Below are 19196 nucleotides of genomic sequence, written 5' to 3'. Positions count from 1 at the left end.
GCCACCACCTTCGGTTGCTTCCCGTCCGCTCGGCGGCTCCCCTCCCCCGCCGGGCTCTCCGCGCCCCTCCCGGGCGCCGGGGCGGCGGGGCCGTCGCGGTGCGGTCCTCCGTGCGTCTGTGCGTGCGCACGTGCGCACTTCTGCTTCCCGCAGCCCGGCGCGCGCCCCGCGACACCGAGGCCGAGCGGGGGCAGGGGGCTGACCGTCATGACCCCCGGGAGCCCGGTGTAAGCGGGCCGAGGTGAGCGAGGGGCGCAATGCTGGCCTCCGTCGCGGCAAGTCCGGTGTTCCGGCCTGGGCCGTGGCGCGCGCTGGTCCAGCCAGCCTCGGAGCCGGTGTTCCAGCCGCTGATGGCTTGTGGCTGCTTTTGTACCGCTGTGCCCGGGTCGGGTTTGCCTGCCGGTGTGTGTCTTTTTTTTGGGATTGTCAGTGTCCCCGTTTCGCGTGGCCCTGTTGTTTGTGTTGCTCTGCCTGTGTGTTTCGGTATTTGTACAAAAGGGGTTGGAGATGCGAGTGCTGTGTGTTTGTGTCCCGGATCGCTCCGTGTTCCTGTCAGGATGCAGTTCTTGTATTTTCTGGGTTTCTGTGTCTTCATTTCCCCAGACTCGTCTCCCTTTGGTGCATTATTTCTCTCCCGGTCATTGCTATCGTCCCCAGGCCCTAAATTCTTTTCTAGGAACCTATTGCTTTGGTTTAGGATGTGCCTGTCAGGTTTCTGAGTCTCTGGTGTTCTGGTAGGAGCTCTGGCTGTGGAATCCAGAGCCTCCACTGCTTGCCTCGGTCTTCGACTTCAGTTTCCTAGTCTTCTAAACGGAAGCCTTTATAGTTCCTGCACCACAGGGTCTCTGCGCATTAGAGGTGGTGCTGGTAAAGTGCCTAGCAGTGTCTGGTCTGGAGTTATGCATGTGGTCACTAGTAGCTCTAGTTATTAGAGATTTTGTTTCCCAGGTATTTGAGTTCCCCTTGGGAGAATTTCGTTATATTGTTTGTACTGTTTAGGCAATTCTAAATTAATCAAATGTGGAAAATTGTCCCATTTTCAGCAGCATTTGTGAGATCTAGTATGTTTTTTTGAGCATGCTTGAAGTAGGTAGTTGGTGTTAGGATAGTGCATCTTTAGATGCTACCCTTTTGGAATTTTTTTTTTTTCTTCTTCCTGATAATAATAGCAGCCAGGAGTACCGAGCACCTACTATTTGTAGGGCACAGAACCAAGTTCTTTATGTACTCGTCTTATTTAATCAGCAAGCCTTCCAGGTAGCACCCCTCCCTTTGTTACACAGTTAGGTGAACTGAGTCACAGGTTTGTTTTGCTGGTTGCTTATGTGGTTTGGATTTGAATGTAAATTTTGTATTCTTTTTAGTTATATCTCCTGCCCCCCCTCAGTTCAGAGTCCCATGTGTTGTGTTTTGTTTTTTTTCTGTCCTCCTGCCTTACTGTCTCCCCATGATTCTGTATTGAGTTTCGTTTTGTGTGCCCCCCTCTCTTCTCCCCTCCCCCTCCCCCTCCCCCTCCCCCTTTCCCTCCCTCCCTCCCTCCTTCTCCCTCTCTCCCTCCTTCTCTTTCTCTCTCATGTTTGTCACATCTGTTTGTCTTCTGGTGTCTGTCCAGGCCTGACTTGGGACCCAGCTTCTCTCTCTCTCTCTCTCTCTCTCTCTCTCTCTCTCTCTCTCTTTCTTTCTTCTTCTTCTTCTTCTTTTTTTTTTTTTTTTTTTCTTTGCCTAGTTATGCCTGTTTGCAGGTGCTCCATTCTCTGGCCTGACTTCAAGGTAAAGAGCAGCCTCTCCCATTCCCCTGTGTCTTCCTTCAGGTTGGATCATGGTAGGGCTCAGTAAATCTCCCTCCATGGCTTGTTGGAGAGGCACAGACTGGTGATCGGAGTCTGCTCTGGACCCAGACTGCTCCATCTGTGAGGTGTGTGTCCCTGGGCAGGGTGCTGCGGTGCCCTGTTCCTCCTGTGTAAAGTGGCTGTGAGTCATGGATTTGTAAGGGTTGAGGTGATAGTGGACAGGACTTAATGGGTACCTGGAAGGATGTAAGGGCTGCGGAAGTGCTTGTTAATATGACCCTTATTTGCTTGAGTTCTGCCCTTGATGCTTTCTGTCAGCTGGTCACAGCACAGGTTAATTTATTTAGGTTAATTTAAAAGCATGAGTTTAATGGCACACACCTCTACCCTAACACTTGGGAGGGAGGGACACTCGAATCTATCTCTTCAAGTTCCAGAACAGTCAAGGACATGTAGAGAGATGTTGTGTCACCCCCCTCCCCAACCTGCCAGAAAATAGGAGTTATACAGGTAAAATGGGTTTGATAGTTGAGTCTGCTTTGGCATTTATGATGTGACCTTGGGCAAGTTATTTGACTTCCATGAGGCCATTGTCAGTATTAAGTGTTAAATGAGATAATATGTGCCTCTTGGAGCAGTTGGTATCCATTAGTGGGGACTCCTACATTTCTTATCTCTCTGCTGCCTTGAGCTTCCCTCCCTACCCTCAGGACACCTAGTCCCAGGGTAATCCCCAGCCTCCCACCGCCTCAGGCTTCTCCTCTGTCTCCCTACCATTTAAAAAAGCCCATCATTGGCTTCTTTTACCATGACTTCTGTACCAGGGTTGTTTGCCTCTTTCTTTCTCCATTTCCTTCCTGAGATGTTGATTGAATGGTTTTTCCCAGCCAGCTTCTTTGTAGAGAAAAGCAAAACAAATATCCTTTCCAGCACTGTGGGTCTTAGGTCAACTGTAGTTTCAGAATCAGACAAATAGCTTTTTAAAATCACAAGAATCCACTCACAGGAACACCCCCCCCCGCGCCCCCCCCCCCAACAGGGACAGTAACATTTGAGTTTGTGTAAGCAGCACCCTGGGACATGTGGCAAATCTGGTGAGGAAGAAGGAAGAGTTTGTTAGCAGGACAAGACAGGGCCCCCCACCAGAGCTGGCAGGCCTCTACTGAAACCTGTTTAGTAGACCCTTATCATATGTGCAGCGCTTCATTTTGTCCCAGAGGAATCTAAGGTCTAAAGGTTGAGGCCTGTCCTGTTAACAAGCTCTTGTTAGACGTGGCTGAATTAGGATGCGGACTCAGGGTGACTGACCTACCGTTACATGTTCTGCCTTAGCTGATCTGGGGCCCCAGGCAGGAAGAAGCTAGGCTTGTTTGAGGAACTGAAAGAAGGATGGGCTAACTTTAAGACAGAGGTTAAAGGGAGGGAGTCTTCTCGGCCACTTAGCATCTTGCCTTCCCCTCTAGGGTGGTGGGAAACCTGCAGAGGGGAGGCTTGGGCAGCTTGGGTGCTGGTTGCCCCCACATCTCCTTTGTGTTTCCAAAGCTTCTCTCCCCCCCCCCCTCAGATGTGGTGATCTCCCAGCGTCTATTGCGGTCTCCCTTTGTGAGTCGCGCCAGCTCTCCATGCCCCAGGGGGCCGGTGCCCCTTGACACCACTACTGGCCACAATGTCGACCTCATCGCTGCGGCGTCAGATGAAGAACATCGTCCACAACTACTCAGAGGCTGAGATCAAGGTCCGGGAGGCCACAAGCAATGATCCCTGGGGCCCATCCAGCTCCCTCATGTCAGAGATTGCTGACCTCACCTACAATGTTGTGGCCTTCTCTGAGATCATGAGCATGATCTGGAAGCGGCTCAATGACCACGGCAAGAACTGGAGGCATGTCTACAAGGTCAGCACCTGGGTGTGGTCCCTTGGGGCAGTAGAACTAGAGTGCTGCAGGGCGTGCCTTGCCTAGCTATGCCCCACCCCCTCTCTAGGGGGAACAGTTGAAGACTGCTCTTTGATGTTAAATCTCTTGGCAGCTGGTTGAGTCCTCAGCATCCTTGAGACATTGGTTCCTAGTTTTCCACTTGACTGGAGTCTGATGGTGGTCAAGTATCTTCTGTAAAATGGTGCAGTCTTTGTGAATGACCAGGTGACATTTTCCCGTGTCTTTCAAGTATCTCTGGATTGCTTACAGCACCTAGTACCGTGCAAATGGTGTATAACACAGTGTCATACTGTGTCATTAAGGGAATAATTAATGACAAGAAGGTATATAATTCTGTACAGACAGATTTTTCCTTACGTATTTGTTTTTGTTTGGTCTTTCTGTGTAGCTTAGGCTGGCCTAGAATTTGTAGTGAGCCTTCTGAGTTCTGGGATTGTCAGTACCCAGGCATATATACTCGATCACTTACCGACTTATTTTTTGGGGTGGCGATAGGGCCTCCCGGAGCCCAGGCTCGAGCTCCTGATCCTTCAGGTGTTCCTTGATTTGTTTTTGTTTTTTTGTTTTTTGGGTTTTTGTGTTTTTCCATCAGTTCCCAGCTTCTGAAGGCTATCTTTGTCCGTGCTTTGAGGTGTGTACTTCCGATCCACAGATGGCCCTGGGCTGTGGCATGTTGGTACAGCACATGAGACTCTCAGGTGCCTTCTGTGTAAGGTCATGGGGATGTCAGACTGACTGATATTTATTGACCTGTTACGCCTTGGGGACAGGTAACAGACTAGTGCCTGTCAGGCGTTGTATATACTAGGGTGCTAGCAAAGTGGAGCACAGAGGAATTTTGGGGGCATGGAGACTGTTTGCATGGTGTTTGCTGCTTTGATACCGGGCTTTAAATCTAGGGCCTTCACAAATGTAAACACTGCTTTATTGTTTACATCCTTAGCATTGCATTTTTCACCTGTTGTTTGAGATGCAGTTTTTGCTGAATCGTCATGGCTCACCTCTGACTTGCTGTGTAGTCCACGTAGGCCTTGAATTTGTGGGCTTCCTAAGCCCCCCAGGCAGCTGGAGTTCCGGCCTACGCATCTAGGCTGTGGCAGTGTTTTGCTTTTTTAAGCAAAACTGATGCCGCGAATATCCTATGTGCTTGTTTTGTTTTTTTGGTTTTTTTTTTTTTTCCCCTGGTGCTGGAGTTGCTGGGTCAGAGGCCACACGGGTATAAAAGTTTGGTAAACGTGGTCTGGTTGCATGCATGACCCAGTCAAGTACCCAGATTTCAGGCATTTCTTTAGAAGGAAATGCATCCAGGGCATTACTGAACAAATTGGTTTCAGGTTTGACCTTGGGGAGTAGGGGTGCTGCTGGTGCCTCCCACCCTTGGTTCTCATGATACGACAAAGGAGCTAAGGGCTGGGGTCAGCTGGCTGAGTTACAGTGTTGGTTGTGGGGCATCAGGCTGGTTGCTGGACCACCTTCTGTGGGATGGGTCTCTTCTGACTGCCGCAGATGGTGAGTGTTAGTACCTGATGTCTCTGCTTTGGGGAGTTGGGCCTGCACTATATCTCAGGACAGTGTGAGGCATCTGCTCTCATGGCCCCAGTTTAAAGTCTGCACTGGCCTGAACTATCTGAGAGACTTCCTGTCAAGGTAGGCTGGTTTCCTTTGCTTCAAGATGAAGCATACATAGTAACATCTAGGCATTGAAGCAGAGAACCGAGAAACTGTTCCATGCTCATCACCACACACCAAGATCGGTCCTGACTTGCATTTAATCACTGATTCAGTTCCTTACTGGACTTAGAATGAAAAGCCAGGTGGCATTTACTCTGCTGGGAACTGGGGAAAGGCCCAGTGTCGCAAGCAAACCCTTGGGTTTGTTTGTTCGTTTGTTTGTTTGTTTGTTTTTTAAATTATTATTAATTACTTATTTACATCCAAAATGTTGCCCGCCAGTCCCTCCTTGTAGAGTTTCCCTCCCTCTCCCTCTTGCTTCACCTCTGAGATGGTGCCTTCCAGGACACCCCCCCCCCCCTTAGGGGGGGCATCAAGTCTCTAAGGGATTAGGTGCATCCTCTCCCACTGAGGCCAGACAAAGCAGTCCTCTGCTACATGTGCCCCAGGGTGGGGTGGGGTGAGGTGCCGTGGGGTGGCTGGCGTGGACCAGCCCGAGAATGCTCTTTGGTTGGTGGCTTAGTCTCTAGGAGCTCCCAGGGGTCCAGGTTAGTTGACAGTGTTGGTCTTCATATGGGGTTGCTATCCCCTTCACCTTCTTCAGTCCTTCCTCTAACTCCTCCATAGGGGTCCCTGACCTCAGTCCAGTGCTAAGCCAACCCTTGTTGAGGGTGAGGAGGAGGGTAGGGCTGCAGGGCTTGAATGGGTGGTTGTACAGGGAGGTTAGTCTGGAGAGGCCCTGGAATGCAGATCCCTCCTGTTCAGTGGCTGAGACTTGGCTGCTAGGAGCTACAACAGTCTGGGGAGTTCTGGAGAAGGCTGTTCTAGTGGCTGCCGATGGTATATGATACTCAGGGGGTGCAAGACACGTAGATGGGCTTCTGAGGCCAGGTGAGCTGGAGGCTGCTTTCGGTGGGAGTGGGAATCTTGATTCCCAGGTTCGTTTCTGCTTCCGGCCTTCCTAGGGGTCCAGACTTAGGCAACTCTCAGGCAAGTAGTTGTAGTTGGCCAGTTGTATTTAGAGAGGCTGGTTGGTGGAAGACCCAGTATAGCCTCTAGCAGACAGAGGAAACTTTCTAAAAGATGCTGCCAGGCTGCTCACAGATAGATAACAAATGGTTTTTTTTATGTAGTCCTGGCTATCTTGGATCTCTGTGTATATCAGGTTGTAGTCCTGGCTATCTTGGCACGCTCTGTGTATATCAGGCTGGCCTCAGACTTGTGCCACACCATGCCTGGCTTGGGATGATTTTTTTTTTTTAATGCCTAGTTTTAAGGGATTCTTTAAAGATAAATTTACCAAACTATGTTTGGTGTAAAGACACATCTCTCCTTTCTAGGCACAGTTTTCTGAAATCTGACGAAGGCACCTTTTCTAGCTACTGTACAGTCATTAGTGCAGTTCTGTCCTAACTCTGACTGTGTGGTGCCTTTGGCAGGGCTCCTGGGATGCTGGACATAGGTTTGAGTGCTTGCAAGTACTTAACCCATGTGGGTTTGTTGGGGTCCTGTGTGCTTTGACTCTCTGGTTTCTCATGTTGTGCTGGGACTCCTGCTTGTGCATCCCTGCCTGGTGACACTTTGTGGGTCTAGTCAAGCTGAGGAGAATATGTGCTTTAGGGGCTTGGCAGTTTAGGAGAGGAGACCTGTAATCCACCTCTTTCTTTGACTTTCGTTCTTAGAGGATACACATCTCAGTTGCACCCCAGTCTTCATTTTATGTTAACCAGAAGTCAGCTGAGAGCAGGCTCTGGGTCATTTCTGTGCACTGCCTGCTTTGTAATTGAAGTTTTGTTGGAACATGGCCTGGTCCCTGCAGCTCTCACTTTGGAGTAGTTGGTCAGAGAATGTGCAGTGTGAAAATGGAGATATTTCTCTCCAGAAATAAAGATGCCAACCCTGTTTTAAATGTTCATTATAATGTAGGAGTACTTCCTTGGTGGAACTGATTTAAAACTTAACAAGCTCCATGGCTTATCTATTTGGGATCATTCAGTTGTCTGTATTAAAAAAACACACACACAAAAAAAAACAAAACCAAACCACCCCCCCCCCAACAAAAAACAAAAAAGAAGCTTTTCATTGAGGCATGGCAGAACAACTAAAGCATGGGTGTCTAACCTGACTAGTGTGTGGGACTGACTGCGCACACTCCTCCTCCCAGGGGGAGATGGCGGCATGTGCTCAGCTTCCCAGGAGCTTTCTCCTGACATCCCTGCCCCCCCTGGGGGGGGGGCACTGGGAATGTCTGTGGAGTCTCTTAGAGAACTCCTTGGTATGGGACAGTGGTGTGTGCTCGTTGGGGTCTCTTGCTTTGCTTACCAGGCCTGGGGCAGTGATCTCTGCTTCTTTGTGTTGCATGAAGCAGTTGTGTCACTGATACTCTGATACTCCGTATTGTTGGGTGGCCTCAGTGCATTTACAACAGTTTTTGTATGCATGGCACTGTGCCCGGGTATTTGAACCGTTTCCTGCTTCATAGTCTTAGCTGCAGTTCCAAAGTCCAGAGAGCTACAGGGATGAAAGTGTCTCATAACCATCTGACACACAGTACGATGTTCACTAAGGTGAAGTAATTTATATACTATGCTCCTGTCCTGTGTTGCATGGCTGTTGGCAGAACTCCCTTCTGATTGGATTCTCAGGTGTGTCCCTGTGCAGTGTCTTCCTGGTTTCAATATGGAAGATTCTGGATTCCAAAACATAAGGGCCTCCGGGTTGCCTCTCTGCCTTTTCCCTTGGGGTGTAGCCATGCATAGAAATATTTCTCCTCTGAGAATAAACACTGCCAGGGCCAGCTGGGGACTAATCAGATGGAAATACTTGTCAGAAAGCCTTTCCCAAGGTGGGTGGTAGCATAACCCTGTAATCCTAGTTCTCAGGTTGAGGCTGAAGTACTGTGAGTATTGAGGCTAGTGTGATCAGTATAGGGAATCATTGTGCCTCTGCCCTGGCCTGTCCTCCCCATTACAGAACTTTAATGGGGTGCAACAATGTCTTATAGCACATTTTTGATGTGTAGATAGTGCTTAGCCCGTGTCTGCCTCCTCTGTCCCATGTCTTCTCATTCCACTCATGCCCAGGAACTTTGAGTTTTGAGGGGCTCCATGGAGTCTCTATAGCCATTGCATAAACCTAAGGTGTGCTTTTCTCCTTGGATAGTGACTAAGCCTTTTTCAGTTTCTTAGAGGGACCATGACCATGATATTGCTCTGGAGACAGGCCTTGAGTTAGATCTTTCCTTGGGTTGGTTGGTTGTTTCATTTGTTTAAGATTTATTTCATTTGACTTTATGTGTATGATTGTTTGCCTGCATCTGTGTGTGGACTGCTTGCTTATGTACTAGTGCCTGCAGAGGTTAGAAGAGGTTGGTAGACCCCTGAAACTAGAATATCTATGACTGTGAGTCACCTTGTGGGTGCTGGGATTGGAACTAGGGTCCTCTGCAAGAGCAAAGACTTCTTTTAACCACTGAGCCATCTCTCTGGCCCCTGGGTTATAATTACTATTTTTTTTTCCTTAAGTACTTTAATTTCATCTTGCTGAAAATTGAATTTGTTTGCATATAACAAAATAGAGATACCAAAGAACGCCAGTGAGCTGTGGTGTGTTTGCTCTCATCTCTCACTCCTGATGCTGTGGTGTCTGGCCTGGCCTGGGCGCTTAGCTTATCCTTTCTGAGAGAGCCTGGGCTAGAAGGCTCCTGCAACAGCTCACTCCTTTAGTATCAGGCCATCTCTTCATCCTTTAGACTTCCTGCACTTTAATTTGGTTTGGCTCTGTTGCTTCAGATTCTGCCTTCGGGATGTGGGATGCATTTTGTGGTCCTACATGATGCCCTGATCAGCTACTTTGGTGGTTGTCATCTTGTCTTCTGTGGTGTTACTGAGCTACATAGAGCCCATGCACAGCAGTCAGCTTTTTGTGGTGTTACTGAACTACATAAGAGCCCATGCACAGCAGTCAGCTTTTTGGGGTGAGCAGTCCAGTGGCATCTCGTACATTTGGTGCTGGTAGTCACACCTCTGGCTGATGGATGAACTTTTCTTTGATCCTATTGGATATTTCCCACTTACACTTATCCTCTGGCAACCCATGGTCTCCTTTGTCTGTCTGAATTGGTCTCTTCTGGATGTTTCATGTCCACGGGAGTACACATTGTGCTAGCCGAGCACAGTGTGTGGCTCATGGTAGCCTGTGTCCCCACTTTTCTCCCTTTTAGGTCTATTCCACACTCTACTGGGTGGACAGACAGTGGATTGTGAGACTTGAATGTGGGCAGCTGTCCCAGGGCCCAAATGCTTCCTCAGTCTCTAGTCCCTTCTCCAGTGGAGTTCAGTGTCAGTGACTGGTGTGCCTGCACTTTGCAGGCCATGACGCTGATGGAGTACCTCATCAAGACTGGCTCTGAGCGTGTATCACAACAGTGCAAAGAGAACATGTATGCTGTGCAGACGCTGAAGGACTTCCAGTACGTGGACCGTGATGGCAAGGACCAGGGTGTGAATGTGCGGGAGAAGGCCAAGCAGCTGGTGGCTTTACTGCGTGACGAGGATCGGCTTCGGGAGGAGCGCGCCCACGCGCTCAAGACCAAGGAGAAACTGGCACAGACTGCCACGGGTGAGGTTTCTCTCCCACTTCTGGAAGTCCCAGACAGCTAGGATTTGTCCTCTGTTCCCGTCTGTGGGCCCATTCCAGCTGATCCACCCTTCTCCCCCCTTGCCTTGCGTGATGGACGGCCTTATTAGACTCTACAAGTTTTGCGAATGAATGTCTCCTTTGGGCCCAAGTGTGTCCAGACCCTGAGGGCAGCCAGCCAGCAGAGTCCCCGACTCCTGTCTTGGTTTTTGGAGTGTCCAGGCAGGAGTGCCCACATCTTGTTAGATTGCTTGAGGTTCAGAACTCCCAGGTTCAAGGTTAGGTCAGCCCCTGATGGGGACATGTGTGCTCACTCCTGATGGAATTGTTAGTCTGGCCTCCTGTAGATTGTCCCTCTAGCTAAATGGTAGTGTTAAGTCCCAGAGTAGGCCAGCACCGTGGCTGACCTGACGGGATGGCCTGCGAGCGTACATTTTAAGGGCTTAGAATGTTGTTGTAAGTGGTGAATGCAAGTTCGGTGGGTGCTGCTGAGCATCTGAAAAGAAATGAAAGTGGTATGAAGAGAACAGGCCCCGCGTCATAAGGCTGGGATTTGTCTGTGCCGTGTTTAGTGGCATGTTTGGGGTCCTGGATTTCATAGGGGTTTCATTTTTTCACACTGAGGGAGCATGGCAGGGAAAGCCGGAATAGTTAGGGAGACTATAGAAGGGCAGTTGTGAACACTTAGTTTGCACTTAGTCCACACACTTAGTGGTTGTGGGGGTGAGGAAGCGGTGCTGTCCTGGGGGTGAGCTGGGTTGGACCTTCCAGGACAGATGGAATCAAGTCTGTGACCTTGGTTCTAACTGTGGCCTTCTGCCCGATACATCATGTTGGGATCAGAGATGTGAGGACACTATGGGATGTGCTCGGGTGGAGCTTAGAGCAGGGAGTGCAGCAGAGGGAGGGACCTGGGGAGGTCCAGGAGTGACCCGCGAGGGGAAGGGTGGAAGCTGTAACGTAGGGTTGGGCTGGGTTGAGGAGGGATGTCTGTAGCAAGGGACATGCCTGGTTGGCTTTGTGGAAGGTGTGTGGTATGCATACATATGTGTGTATGGGGTGCACGTGTGAACAGATGGCTGTGCGCTTGCAGCCACGTGTACGGAGGCCAGTGTTGATTGCTCTATACATTGTTCTTTTTGATGCACGGTCTCAGTCAAACCCTGAGCTCACCAGTATGTTAGCCGTGAGCCAGCTTGCTCTGGCCCCTGTCTCTGTCTCCCTAGGCTGGAGTTTCCAGTGAACTGTCTACCTAGTATTTAGGTGTATTCTGGGGATCTGAACTCTGGTTCTTATGCTTGGGCAGCAAGTGTGTTAAACCACTAGGCCATTTTCATAGTTTCTGGAGGAGGGATTTTTAGTTGCTAGACATGGCCAAGCTCCAGAGAAGCCAGACACTTGAGTGCCTTGAGCTTTGCTGACCTGGGAACCTGAGGCATGGACGTCACTTGGCCCACACACAAACGTGCTTCCAATGCTCCCATTATGGACTCTGAAATTGGTTTTTTTTTTTTTTTTTTTTTTTGGTTGTTGTTTTTTGCTTTTCGAAACAGGGTTTCTCTTGTGTAGCCCTGACTGTCCTAGAACTCGCTCTATAGATCAGGCTGGACTCAAACTCAGACATCCACCTGCCTCTGCCTCCCAAGCGTTGGGATTAAAGGAGTGCGCCACCACTACTTGGGTTAAGTTGGAATTTCCTAACGATTTTTGTTATGTCTTGACATGTTCTTTCATTTTCTTTCTCAACCATTTAAAGTACCATTTTTGGCCATCAACCATGGTCTTCTGACCCATGTCCTAGAGCAAACGGCTCGGAGAGAAAGGAATGTTTCTACACAGGAGTTGGACAGGGCTGCAAAGGGCTGGAAGCCACAAGTAGCCTGAAGCTGGGTGGTTGGTGTGGGAAGATCTTGTGTTGTTGGTTGCTGCCCATTTCCTTGTAAGGTTCGAGGTGGGGCCTTCAGTGTCACTAGATGCAACCTGGCCAGGACCCTTAAGGTGTTTGCACAGTGTAGGTTTGGCAGTGGGCTATGGGTTGCCAACACCTATCTGATGAGGATGTTCCTGGATCTATCTTAGGATGAAAGTGATATAGAGCAGGCAGCTATAGTGTATGGATCTTCCCTGGATCACTGCTGGAGCACTGGTTAGAGACCTGCCCTCTGACAGGGAACCAGGAGCCACCATGGAGCCTGTAGACAGTGCCCAGGGCAGGTGCCAAGGCTGAAGGAGGTGATGACAAGATGCAGACTGTGGGAACTGGGGTCTCTTGGTCCTCTTCTTGGCACCATCAACCTCTCCCTTCTGCTGGCCCTGGAGCCAGACTCTTGACCTTAATGTGGCCTTTCCCCCGTCTCCTTGCCCTTCTTCTGATGCCAAAGGCTCTTGTTCCCACTGTTGGTCTCCACAGCCTGGACAGATTCTGCCTTCCCTTTTAAGTTCCAGTTGTTCCTGCCGGGGCGGCAATTCTGCCTGGAAATGGACGCCCTTGTCTGCTTTATTGGGAGCTCTCCTAGCCTGGGAAACCAGGGAGGCTCCCTCTGGAGGCTGGACCCTGCTGTCCCTCTGCACTCTTGCTGTTGTGAGGGTGGGGCTGGCCTTTGCTCCTCCCTGAACTCCGGCTCTATAACTTTCTCTCCCAGCTTGGCCCTCAGAGGCCCCTTGGGGGTGAAAGGGATCTGTGCTGGGTTGTGGGCTGCAGCCCACATCTGGCTGTGGGTTCCCATCTATTGGTCTCTGGTCCATCTGTGTCTTATGTCTTCCTGTTTCCAGCCTCCTCAGCAGCTGTGGGCTCTGGAGCACCTCCCGAGGCAGAGCAGGCGTGGCCACAGAGCAGCGGGGAGGAGGAGTTGCAGCTCCAGCTGGCCCTGGCTATGAGCAAGGAGGAGGCTGACCAGGTACAGCCACTGTAGAGGGGGAGGGGCCAACTTCTGCCATCCTGTCCTCACGCCTCGCCCACATCACTCTCCACCTGCTCTTTCCCTGCTCCTGCTGTCTCTCTGTTCTGGTGCTTCCTCCATCGTTAGCTTTTTCCTCCTGGGAAACGGCCCTGCCCTTTGGCAGTCGGGCACACAGCTTCTTTCTTTCTCTGCCCATCTTTATTGATTTGGGAGACCCAGTGTCTCCTTCCCTGATCTTGCTCAGCTCTGGCTCTCTGGCCCTTTTTGGCCTGCCTCTCTGCCTGTGACTCTGGCTCTGGCTTCCCTTGCCCTGCCCTCAGACTTTCTCTCCGCCAGCCCCCGTCCTGCGGCCCTGAGGATGACGCCCAGCTCCAGCTGGCCCTTAGTTTGAGCCGAGAGGAGCACGATAAGGTCAGAGTGGCCTCCCTCCCCTCCGAGGGCTTTCCATACACCTTGCCCAGGTCCGTGGGTCCCTACTCCTTGCCCCTTCCCCCTTCCTGAACTGCCTCCCCCTGAGTTCAGGTGTGTTCACTTTCAGCCCTCTTTCAGCATCTTTAGCTGTAGATACCTTGGTCCAAACAGTAACCAGGGTGGCCACCACCCAGGACACTGGATAGATCTGCAACAGAAGCGTCACTAGGTCATTCACCTCAGCAGCAGCCAGGATGAGAGGGCCTCCTCCTCGTCCCTGGCCCCACTGCTTCCTAAGCTGTTTTTGCAACCAGGTTCAGCCACCCCTTCCATAGCTCCCTACACACAGTCCCTCCCCTCTAGACCACACCAGGCTCTGCTGCCTCCTGCCCCACCTCCGACCCAGGTTTCCCATTCCCATCCCCATTCCATACATTGTTCACATTGCATTTTGATGTTATATTTTTGTTTTCACAGTGGGAGAGAGGGTGGCTGGGATGGGGACTTTTGGGCTGGGCCAGCTGCCCTCCCATGGCTTCTGTTCTGAACCCTACCTGTCTGGCTGCTTCTGCTCTCCATAGGAAGAGAGGATCCGTCGTGGGGATGACCTGAGACTGCAGATGGCCATAGAGGAGAGCAAGAGGGAGACTGGGGGCAAGGAGGAGGTACGCGCCTGTGTGTTCTGTCTTCTGGGTCACTAGCACCTGCCATGTCACCTGTGGTCAGAGGTGCTTATCATGTAGACTGGGTACTAAGTCAGCTGCAGCAGGACTTGGGGCTCATCTGTCCATACTGTTTTGCCAGATGCCTTCCAAAGACTCTGTCTCTGCTAGACAGTAAGGGTTGGTGGTCCTTGCCTGAGCATCCCCTAATCAAGGCAGAGAATAGTTAGTCTGTCACTCCTGTGCTCACAGCTGACTTTGCTAGACCCTGCTAGATTCCTGGGCTTGCACACTTGTTTCCTCATGATTCAGTGTGTAGACAGACTTAGGCCAGGCAGCCTCTCAGATCTTCCTGTCAGGACCCCAGCTGGCTGCATTTGGGCCAGAGACTGCAGCAGCAGCAGCAGCAGCAGCTGTTTTAGGATCATTGTAGCTGCTTCCTAACTGGGTGCCTTCATAACTGCATACCCTAAGCCTAACCTGCTTCCAGATTCCAGATGGGGTCATCAGGAACAGGCTTCTTTCTATCAGACTTTTTTTGGGGGGAGGGGAGGGTCAGGGTCTCATGTAGCCCAGGCTGGCCTTTCATTTCTGTGTAACTGAAGTGACCTTGGACTTCTGATCCTTTCTTCTCTGCTCCCTGAGTGCTGGGATTTATATGCATGATTTTACGAATGGCTGGGGATTGAACCCAGGGCTTTGTGCATTCTAGACAAGTAATCTACCAGCTCCAATCCCAGCCCCAGTGTGACTTTGTTGCCACTATGGCTTCTTGATAGACAGGAGTGTCTGCTCAGGCTGGCCTTAGGCCTGGGAGCTCCTACATCTGGCTGTAGGAGACTCAACTTGTCTTGGCCTCTGTCCTTTACACTCTGAGTGTAAATGTGGCTGGCCACGTGGGGAAGGCCTGGCTGTCCTGTCTCTCATGGGAGTGTCATGGGAGTGAGTGTGTGTGTGTGTGTGTGTGTGTGTGTGTGTGTTCGTGTGCTGCATGCATGCACTCTCTCTAGTGTGTTCATGCCCGCCTCTGTGGGTTATCTCCACTGTCACATAAGGGCTTTGGTTGGTTGCTTTTATGTGCCTGCCCTCAGAGCACCAGGACACACATTGCTTAAGTGTCTGCATATGGACAGGCAGCCATAGGCAGGCAGTACTGCACGGTGTTAAGTGCAGGATAGTGATGTGACATCCGGAGGTGATTGGAGTGACCTGGTGGGAGCTCAGGGAAGGCTTGCTGTCGTGAAGGCTGGGCTAGATCAGCTTAAAAACCCAGCCAAAGCACATAGTGGGTGAGGGAAGGCTTACAGTTTGGCTGGTTGCAGGGAGAAGAGCTTCACCTCTGTCTTCACTCAGAGGACCCAGGGGTTGTTGTTCAGGGAATAGACAAGGGCAGAAGATGAGTAGGTAAATTGGGACCTTCTGGAGGAAGACCTCCAGTGGGGAGTGACTGGATATGAAATTGGGAGGATAGATCGTAGGCAAGAGCAGGGCTGGAGAGGAGGTACAGCCAACTGTGGGTGGCATCCTGACTCTCTCTGGTTCTCGCCTCACATCCCTTCTCTTCTCTTTCCTGCAGTCATCTCTCATGGATCTTGCTGATGTCTTCACAACCCCAGCTCCTCCACAGGCCTCAGACCCTTGGGGGGGCCCGGCATCTGTGCCTACTGCTGTCCCTGTGGCTGCTGCCGCTTCAGACCCTTGGGGGGGACCTGCTGTCCCTCCAGCTGCTGATCCTTGGGGTGGAACAGCTCCCACACCAGCCTCTGGGGATCCCTGGAGGCCTGCAGCCCCAACAGGGCCCTCTGTTGACCCTTGGGGTGGGACCCCAGCTCCTGCAGCTGGAGAGGGGCCCACACCTGACCCATGGGGAAGCTCTGATGGTGAGCACCACCATAGCTTCTTTGAAGCCCCTGGGGTAGCCTTCTCTAGGAAGGAAGGCCTTGGGCAGAGTAGGTGGTCGTGAAATGGCCGAGGCAGAGGGAGGGGTTTGGGCATTTGACTTTGTGAAGCTAAGTAAGAAAGGCAGTGGGAAAGTTGAGGGCGCTTTTGAGAGCAGGTGTGGGTGGACCTAGCCCATCCCTTAACTAGCTAAGTAACTAGCTAACATGTTTGTAGGTAGAAGGGCCTGAGAGCAGAGCTAGTTGTTTGTGTGGTTTTGGGCCACAACGGATTGAGAGGCAGCAGCTGTCCAAGCAGGAGAGGCTACTAATTCATATATCTCTTTCTTCATCTAGGTGGGGCCCCTGTCAGTGGACCCCCATCCTCTGACCCCTGGGCACCTGCTCCCACTTTCTCAGACCCCTGGGGAGGTTCACCTGCAAAACCCAGCAGCAACGGCACTGCAGGTACTGATCTACCCTCTGCTGGGCTGGGGAGGCAGTCCCAATATGAGTGTTGAGTTTCTCTGGGTCCTGGGGGTGGAGGAGGTTGAGCTAGAGTCCCTAGGCAGCTGCTGAGCTCAGCATCCTGGCCCCCACAGCAGTTGGGGGCTTTGACACAGAGCCTGATGAGTTCTCAGACTTCGACCGACTCCGTACTGCCCTGCCAACCTCTGGGAGCAGCACAGGTGAGTCAGCCCTCCTCCTGACCCCCCCAGGAACCTCCATACTCGGTTGCTTCTTGTCTCTGCCTTGTTCCAGGTGGTGCCTGCTGTACTTGGGTGTAGAATGCACATGATAGAGTGAGTCAGACGCAGCCACCCCTCTTCACAGAGACGTGTAACTATGGATGTCCTATGCACACGCTCACACGCTCCTGTCTGTCTCCTTTCTGCTTCTGGATTGTTTATTGAGTGGGGATAGGAACTGGGGACATTTGGGCACCCCCTTGGGGCGGGTGCTATGGGCTGTCTTCTGTTTAACCGTGTCTCTCTGAGGCCCTGGAACAGACTAGCACCTGCCTTGACTGTAGACTGTAGGTCTGTGTGTCTTGACTGCAAATACCCCAAGAGTGGGCCTGCATCTCCTTGTCAGTGCCTTACCCACAGCCACACACAGGCCTGCTTACTCCTGGTCACTTTTTCTTTTGAGATGAGACATTGCTAGGTTGTTTGCCCAAGCTGTCCTTCAGCTTGTCATTCTTCTGCCTTGGTTTAAGTGTCTGGAAGTGTAGGTGCATCCCCGTACTCACCGCACCTTTTCTTCTTGTACTGGGACTGGACACTAGTTGTTCCTTACACTGAGCTCCAGCCCCAGCTTCTTCCATGTTTTTGTTTTTTGTTTTGGGGATAAGATCTTGCTATATTCTATAGCTCAGGCTAGCCTTGAATGAATGTGTGATACTCCTACCTACGTCTCCCAAATACTGGGATCATATGTTTGCACCCCTGGGCTTCGCTTTATTTTCTTGATTCAATGAGCCAACTTGTAGTGAAGTTCTGGTTGTGGTGCACAGATGTGTTTCCATTGGTTAATTCCTTGAGGGAGAAAGTCTGCCCTCTGGCCCTTAGATGTCATGAACTATCCCAGGGTGTCTGCTGGTTTCTGCACTATAAAGTTCCATATGCAGCTGGACCTTTGGGGGACGTGCTCTTTTGAGATTGGTGATGTCCCGTAGACGGTCCTGTCTTGCCTTCAGAGACCGTCCTTCCTGGACTGTCACTGTGGGTTATCCTGACACCGTGAATCTGTCATTCCCTCTGTAGTTCTTCACCACAGTGAGATCCTCACAGTTTTAGTCCAGACTCCCCTCAGCCTGCCCCTTCCTCAGACCTCACCCTGCCGTCCCCCCTTCCCCCTAACTCAGGGTGGGCCTGCCAGTCTATATGAGCACTGTCCTGGCTTTTTCCAGGGGAATTGGAGTTGCTCGCAGGAGAGGTGCCTGCTCGCAGCCCTGGGGCATTCGACATGAGTGGGGTTGGGGGATCTCTGGCTGAGTCTGTGGGGAGTCCCCCACCTGCTGCAACCCCTACTCCCACCCCCCCAACACGGAAGACTCCGGAGTCATTCCTAGGCCCTAACGCAGCCCTCGTGGACCTGGACTCGCTGGTGAGCCGACCAGGCCCCACACCGCCAGGAGCCAAGGCTTCCAACCCATTCCTTCCAAGCGGTGAGTGTGGAATGTGGGTCTCCTTTGTCTCTGGTTCCTTCTGTGGTCCCTACGGAGTAGAAGTCTCATGGAGCATGCATGTTTCTCTCCACTTTGGTGTGTATCCAAGACACAGACACTGGGCAGACAAGCGCTTGCTGACTGCTTTTTCTCTTTGCAGGAGCTTCGGCCACCGGTCCCTCCGTCACCAATCCTTTCCAGCCAGCACCCCCTGCAACACTTACCCTGAACCAGCTCCGTCTCAGTCCTGTGCCCCCAGTTCCTGGAGCGCCACCCACCTACATCTCTCCTCTTGGTGGAGGCCCTGGCCTGCCCCCAATGATGCCCCCGGGTCCCCCTGCCCCCAACACTAACCCCTTCCTCCTATAATCCAGGGTAGGAGGGAGGCCTGGTTCAGCTGGCTTCCCCAATTTCTGCTCCCTGGGAGATCAGTGTTGTGAGTGCATGTGAAATGGGGGGGGGGCCCTCCCCCACAGCGCCCTTCCCCCTCCTGGGGCCCACTCACACTACACCCTCTTCCCAAGTCCCCAACCCACCTCCCCTTGAGAAAAACTGGACATGGGGATGGGGAGGGGAGCCGGCCAGAGGAGGACTCTTTTCTGTGGCATTAGATGGGGGAGGGACAGCTGGGGTTCCCCCACCCATTCCACCTCCCTCTAAACTCCCGACAACCCCCAATCAGTGTTTGAGCCTTCTTGTTCCCTTGGTACCCCTGGTGAATCCTTGGTGATGATTTTGGCAACTTTGGGAATAAATGGCAATTCTCATGGGTGTGGTTCCCCCAAAGTCCCATCCACGGTTCAGAGAAACACCTCTTCCAGGGCAGACTCAGGGTTTGGTCAGAGTCACTTCTTGACACCAACTGGGAATGAACCTTTCTGAAGCATTGAATTCCTGATTCAGTTCCTGGAGCTTGGCTGAGTTGGGTGAGGATGGGAAGGACCTGGGCCGTGGCTAAGCTGTGGCCCTGAGTCCTTCACAGGCATCACTAATTCATCTCAGCATGCTTTGGAAGCCTTTTTAGCCTCTGCTGGCTAAACCCAGTGGTCCACCAGATGGTATCTCTTGGCTGTTGCTGTGTGTTTTTATCATGTGATAACTATGTCAGTGAATCCTCAGGTGGCCTGGGTGGCTCCTGTCA

At 51.6% G+C, this 19196-nt stretch overlaps 1 protein-coding gene across 1 annotated transcript; it reads left to right on the top strand.

Moving 5' to 3' along the window:
• Positions 1–247: 247 nt before the first annotated feature.
• On the top strand, positions 248–18826 carry Epn1 (epsin 1). The gene is given in 12 exon segments (XM_076927610.1): positions 248–402; positions 3355–3428; positions 3430–3684; positions 9768–10017; positions 12808–12932; positions 13272–13346; positions 13928–14011; positions 15585–15888; positions 16243–16353; positions 16488–16574; positions 17798–18055; positions 18216–18826. Coding segments are annotated over 12 exon segments (1977 nt in total). The 5' UTR covers positions 248–257; the 3' UTR covers positions 18425–18826.
• Positions 18827–19196: the final 370 nt, after the last annotated feature.

Source organism: Arvicanthis niloticus, chromosome 30, assembly GCF_011762505.2.
Source record: "Arvicanthis niloticus isolate mArvNil1 chromosome 30, mArvNil1.pat.X, whole genome shotgun sequence".
Lineage (NCBI taxonomy): Eukaryota > Metazoa > Chordata > Mammalia > Rodentia > Muridae > Arvicanthis > Arvicanthis niloticus.
This window is presented reverse-complemented; position numbering and strand designations above follow the sequence as displayed.